Source organism: Echinococcus granulosus (assembly GCF_000524195.1).
Source record: "Echinococcus granulosus chromosome Unknown EG_S00109, whole genome shotgun sequence".
In the NCBI taxonomy this organism is placed as follows: domain Eukaryota; kingdom Metazoa; phylum Platyhelminthes; class Cestoda; order Cyclophyllidea; family Taeniidae; genus Echinococcus; species Echinococcus granulosus.
The window spans coordinates 14,051-20,728 of NW_020170489.1; the positions used below are offsets into that span (position 1 = coordinate 14,051).

Below are 6,678 nucleotides of genomic sequence, written 5' to 3' on the forward strand. Positions count from 1 at the left end.
GAGGAGTGGGATTACTTGTGGCAGTTTTATGTGCGCAGGCTAGTAATAGTGGGGGAGGCAAATGCAGAGACACATTGAAGAAAATCACCATCATTAGCAGCAGTCAGGAGACCAAAAATAGTTCAGTAGGTACGCAGAGAGAGAGAGAGATAAACGGGGGTGGAGGGGACTAAAAAATATGGATTCAAAGGGGGCCCAAGGGTATACATATGCATGTTTACGAGAAGGGGGAGTGTTACGGTTAGAATAAACAAAGACACCGAGTGATTTTATACGTCAAGTACGTTCGTATCAGAAAATACTCTTTCTCTTTCTCTCTCTGGTTCAGTCACTCTCAATCTTGTCTTGCATGTTCTAATCCATCTGACTAAACTGCGGGAATGGAGGTAGCCTCGGTGGGTGCTGCAGAAGCCCCAGTCGGTGGCGAAGCGCGACGTCTGCCCTCCCCAATAGCTCCGCATCGATTTGACGTCGAGACGGGTGGGATTATCACTCCCGCCGCCGCAGTACCAGAAAACGGATTGACGGAGAAACAGAATCCTCCACCACCACTGCCACCATTGGTGTTGGCAGCATTAGTAGAAACAGCATCGCTCCAAATGCTTCGCAGAGCAGCATCCGAGTTCACTGAACCCTCTGAGGATAAGCCATCGGAGGCTCCACTGTTTTTGAAGAGCGTCGCCGGCCAACCGGAAGAAACAGCCATAGCGTCGGAATCCGTGTTCTGGTACTGGTTATCAAAGCCTGGTGGGTAGGCAAGTTCATCGCGAATGCATCCACCATCATCGCTGCTGAGACAGAGGGACTCCAGAGTGTTGATAAAATCGAATCCTCCGGTTTGGTTAGCGTCACTGCCCGAAGTCTTCATATTTTCCAACATGAGGTGATGTTGGTGCTCCGAAGCCATAGTGTGACGTCGGAGGAGGGTGGGACTATGACCAGTGCCAACGACGACAGGAGCGCCCGCAGAGAAAGAATGACGAGCTGCACTGGGCCAGAAAGCCGTCGTGGAGGCGGACGCACCACAAATCCCATGGTGGTCTGAGAAATCCGCTTCCGGATGGAAGTCCACGGCTAGACAGAGTAAAATGGATGGGGACTGACCTCAAAACGTGGTTTTCGTTAGAGCGGCCCCATCGCACCACATGCGTGTGCTGTTGCGATGGTAGTTGCTGCTATGGCAACAGCACAAGCGCAGCGACCTTAATAAGACTAGCTAGCAAGATGTCACATGCTGCGAATCAGCACGCACACACACACACGAGATCAATGCACACACACACACACGCAGCACGCGATAACAGCACACAGCAGAGGACGGCACATCAGACCAGCGTATCCTTACGTTTTTTGGCGTCGTGTGCATTTCTGCAGGTCACAGAAGCACTAGCCGGCTAGTTTGCTTAAAAAATTCGTTTTTTAGAAGCCAGATGGAAGTTACACGGCCTTAACGATGCAAACGAGTTGAACAACTTCCTTGTATTTGCCCTGGGTAGCGATTTCCAATCAATTTACCAAATGCGAGCTCCACCAAAAGGTGCCGCCCAAAACTCATCAAACACCGCATTAACTTTTGACTAAGAATAAACTGCTACAACAGTTAATTGTCCCAAAGACTCAATCAGAAGTCCATCTGCTAACACCCCACCCGAAACCTGATTTAATCGTATTATATTTACACACTTGAACGTCAAGAACTTCTCGACTCCCCAACCATCACTAATCGCGATTTAGAATAGTGATTACAAAAGGTCTGTTGACCGAACAACCGAAACAACTGAATAAGACCAGACGAATCAAAACAAACTCCGCCTCGCTTAGATTACGAATGCACTGCAAAAAAAAAAAAAAAAAAACAAGAAAAATAGCTGAGCCCGATTATCTACACCAGTCGACTAGATATTGTTGCACAATTACAACAGTCTAAATAGATCAAGCATTCGCCTATCTTGGTGTTTATCGGGCTTTCAGAAGGTCCGCCTTTATCTACAAAAATACAGGCAAATAAAACCATCTAAATCGGGTCCAAAAGTTCCTCCACTCTGATCTTTTTTACCATGTTTTCTGTGTGATGTCACTCATTGCAGAAGCAGTAGACACCAACCAGCTAAGTTTTGTTTCTTTCCATTTTCCAGAAGCCTCAAATCCTAATGAGTTGCATATTAAGATGAATCTGGCTATATGCCTATAACAAGTTGGGCAGATTTGACGGTTTTCCGATCAAACTTGGGGTGGTGAACAGGCACAGCCTTTGTGGAACAGAAATACAGCGGCCTCTATACATAGTCAGTCAGGTGCTGCATCGTGGTAATTACGGACTTAAAAGTCAGAAAGAGCTTACACAGGTGCTTTGAATATACGAGTGCAAACAGCCCAATAAAAGTTAAACGCAAGCGAAAAATTTCGACGCATTCTAACTAGTGTATGCCCTTCTTCACCTTTTGCGTGAAGTCGGCCGCCGCAAAAGTAACGGACGTCTAGTCAGCAACTAACTTGAAGACAATGTTCTGGCGGTATCTACGGAATTTGGTCGCTGTGCCTAGGTCAGCTATCTTAGAATAGCTAAGTAAAAGTCGAATAAACACATCAGTACATTTCCCTGCATCAAATGACGTTCAGCATGTTTCGAGCAGAGTGTATCAGAGGTTAGCCACAAAGCTTGAACGCGGCCGAAAGAAAGCAAAAGTGCAACACGCGTTTTGGCTAACACATTCTGCCTGTTTTTGTCATGCTTTCTACATGAAAGTCGCCACAAAGGCAACAGACGCCAGACAGTTCAGCCAAAAAATCCGATTTAGCATCGATTTCCACGCACACCACGATCCCTTTTGTCATGTTTCAGGTTTCGACTACCGAACAATCAATCAGACAGAGAGATAAAACTAGCTGAATTAAACCAAATGAATACATTTAAAGTAGACAGTCTGGCAGCCCATTATTTCCTAACTGCACAGTTAAGATGATCAAATGAAAGTATTCAACATTTCTCCGCCTAAATTTAGGTTTCCCGATTTAAGTACCAATTCTCGAAGAGGCGTACGGTCTATCAAACAGACGGTTAAGTGATAAGTGGTCCAATCTCTTTAGGCGTCGCGTCGTGTTTTAACTGGTTCGTTCTGAGTTTTGTGTGTTTCTTGTTTGGTACTTGTCACAGAAGCTGGCTTTAACATCGATTTTAAGCTGACCTTTTAGACACTACCTTTGACCGGTCAAATGTCCACGAAATCAAAACTGCAAAACTAGAGTCCAAACATAAGACAAGCGCTTTCCACGTACTTTCTGCTGTACAAGAGATTATAGATTGCCTCTAATGCGGATTTTATCAGAATATATGCATATGACTAAAACATTCCAATCTGATCAAGTGTCTCGAATTCCGTAAACTAAGCAGTTAAAACAGCGAAGTAGCTACTACAGTGCATGGGGTAAAGTCTACATGACCGAAAAACGTTTTTGTTGGTATATGCACATAATTAAAATAATCGATTTGCAGAACCACTTGCATTTTCAGGCAGGCACTTAACAGATGACCGACTCCTTCATCAGTCCTACCGATCACCTCCAACCCTCAAGCTGGTAGAAAAAACTCACTTGTCAGTCGCCTCTCAGACAAAAATCCACCGAGCAAGTTGACCTGAGCAGGAACGGTCGTTGAAGACGTCGAGAAGACAGTATTCTGTGATGCAACACGCGCCTGATGGAAGGGACTGTTGTGACACGAACCCGTGACCTTCTCCGTGGGGAAGAAGTCCGCACCAAAGGCACCAGCATTTCCACCACTGCCGACAACCGCAGCGGCAGTACAAGGCGACCCTGGCAACGAGCCTGCTGCTGCTGCTGCTGCAGCAGTTGTAGCGGCCGCCGCAGCTGCCAGCTCCTTTGCCCGACGTGTCTTGCTCTTTGACTCAGCCAAAATGCGATCAAGAACCTCCCGTGCCTCATCCGAGTCCATCTGCGCCACATCGGGCCACATCCATGCCACCGTCTTGGAGGTTTTGCTTTCCTCCGCCTCATCGCCAGCTGAGTTGCTTCGCGATTTCCCCGCATTGCTGCTTCCAGCCGGACCGTCTTCCAACTCCTCACTGGCTCGTCTCTCGAACTGACGCATCACCAAATGACCAATCAGTTGCTTTGCCTGTTGAACTCGACACTCGGCAGCCTGGTTAGAAGTCATCCCAAGCGACTGGTAGGCAGATATTTCGAATTCTGATGTGGCAGAAGGACCACGAGCCGCCTCCTTAGGGGGACTCTTGATCTCCGTCCCTGTATCCTTCTGAATCGTAGTAATAATCGAACCCTGAGTGCCGATTATTTTTCCCACCATGTCCTGTGGGACAGAGATTTTCGAGCGCGCGAGAAGAATGCGTCCACTGGAACTGCTCAAGTTGTTTCCATTCGAAGCGAGGAGACCGTTTCCAACACCGCTGTTGGTACCATTACTGCTGTTGAAGGAAAAGGTCTCAGCGGAGTTAACAGCGGTGACAGCGATACCACTATTGACGCCAGGGGTTATGGAATTGAGTGTGGTTTTGAGGAGCGGTGCAGGAGAGGGAAGGGATGCATTCGGTAGGTCGTCGGGGCTACGACTAACTAGGCGTCCTCCACCGGTCCCACTGGAAGCGCCAACCGATCCATTGACCGAGAAGAGAGACATGCAACCAGGTATGGAGCTAGTGGAACCACGACGACGCTCACTTGCCGACATCTTGCTCTGGGTGATCTCCTGCGCTCGCGTTGAAATTAGCTCAGCCACGTGGAGTGCGATTTCCGGTGGGGCCTCTATTATGAAGACGTGATCCTCGTACTCTCCTGGAGTGGTTATCAGCGCCCCCGTCTCTTCTCGAATTAACTTGATTTTCTGACCTGAATGGGAGGCAGGGTAACACCAATGATGGAAACGCAATGAGTCCCATGACCCGTTCTTTCGCCGCAGGTAGGGTAATCACAAGAGAAACCGCCCACGCAGAGGCTAATTGGAGCTGCTGGTACCCTAGCTAGTATCAGTTAAAAATAAGCCATCGACTCCAGAAAGACACGCGCGCTTCTGCTTATGCGCCTGCATGTACGATTGATTTATGGAACGAACACGAAGTGTCCACGTCATTGTATTCCACTTGTGCGGTGCCTCCACGTAATTAAAGCGTGGAACAGCAAGACGACAAACTAATTTCCGTTTTCTGATTAAAAATAAACTGACTTGAGAAAGCGGTGTCGGTATGACTACTTGATGTGTGGAAGAAAAGCTCATACATAAAGGGTGGCAGTAAGATGGTGACGATCCGCTTTATAAGTTGCTCCGCCATCACAATACCTAGGATACCGGAGTCAAGTTTTTAAATTGACAGTCCTACACTTCAAAAACTCACAAGACCCCTCCCTCTCAATTACTTAAACGCATTCACAAATAGGACGAAATTGTTTCAAACACGTGGACACTGGGTAGATAAACTAACTACCTACCTCCTTTTCCGACAATCTCGGAGACATGATCTTTGCTGGGTACTCGAACACCCAGCTGCATATATGAGGCTTTAGTCTTGGCTTCCGTCTCCCCATACCGATTACGAAAGTGGGCAGAAATTCGGCCGTAGGTATGGCTGGTGGAGCGTCGCGAATTCTCCTTAATTCGCTCCAACTCCGGCCCCACGATGTAGCCGCGTTTCTGTGCGACTGAATTGTAGAAAAGACGGTCTTGCATAAACAGTCCGGATGCTTGGCTATTGGCGGCGGTGTTGATGGCGGACCAGCCGTTATCACAACGTGGAATGGGCATAGAAGGAAAGAGTTCTCGCTGGGGTGGACGTCTTGAAAGCACCAATGGAGGGCAGTCGATAGAGTTGGAGTTCATGAGAACGTTGCTACAAGACGCATCGGTTTGGCGTTTAAGCGTAGCAGTAAGCGGATAATGATTGTAGAATGGTGAATTCTGAAGGCTATGATAGTCATCCATCACCTTGTTTCCAGGATTTGGAGTGGTAAAAGCGCTGCTTATCATGCCACTCGGATACTTGTTCATGAGATGTGGGGAGGCCATTACAGCATAACCATTCGTCACTGGCTGCATGGGGGAATTACACGTTACCGGATTTGACCTATTCAATGACATGGTTCCTAGGCCGCTGTCTTTATCTAAAGAGAAGGTTTTCTGGGTGCTAGCTGGAAGTCCGAGCGTGTTTAGTCCCGTGAAAGACGCTCTGTTATTCGATCCGCCACTATACTCGCCATTATGCATAAAAGTTAACAGCCGATCGGAGATAAAGTCGTCATCAAAGCTTGCAGTTGTTGCACTTGGCATAATGGAATGCCGTGGAAGTTCTATTCTCACCTACGCATAGAGGGTATTCAGAGAGGGGCTTGTCTCAGTCTCTTCGCCTCCTGTAGTGTCGTCGTTGCTGCTGCCGTCGACGTCGTTGGCTTAGCACAGAGCAGGCGAAAATGGGCCTGTAGGTTAGCGAATATCAACGCACACCCAACACACACACAACCAACACACGCACTACTTCTTACGGCTCAAACCAGCACGCAAACAAGGTTGACTTCTTTTAGCCAATCACTGCGCCCCTTTCGGCAAAAACTGTCATCTGCTGCGCGCCCATTGGTTCACGCACCTGGTGCTTGAACCAATTGTTGGGCCGCAGCACCACTGTGTCATCGTCTGCTCGGCCTGTTGTCTATCCG

General features: G+C 47.9%; 1 protein-coding gene across 1 annotated transcript; it reads right to left on the minus strand. All coding sequences in view use genetic code 11, as the record gives it.

The window, feature by feature from the left end:
• Positions 1 to 367: 367 nt before the first annotated feature.
• EGR_08517 (RNA-binding protein MEX3B) lies at positions 368 to 6,295 on the minus strand (the record flags this gene model as incomplete). The annotated part of the gene is made up of 3 exons (XM_024497766.1): positions 368 to 1,074; positions 3,592 to 4,863; positions 5,461 to 6,295. 3 exons carry the CDS (start codon positions 6,293 to 6,295, stop codon positions 368 to 370), a joined length of 2,814 nt encoding a protein of 937 aa, XP_024347802.1.
• Between the last annotated feature and the right edge of the window lie 383 nt (positions 6,296 to 6,678).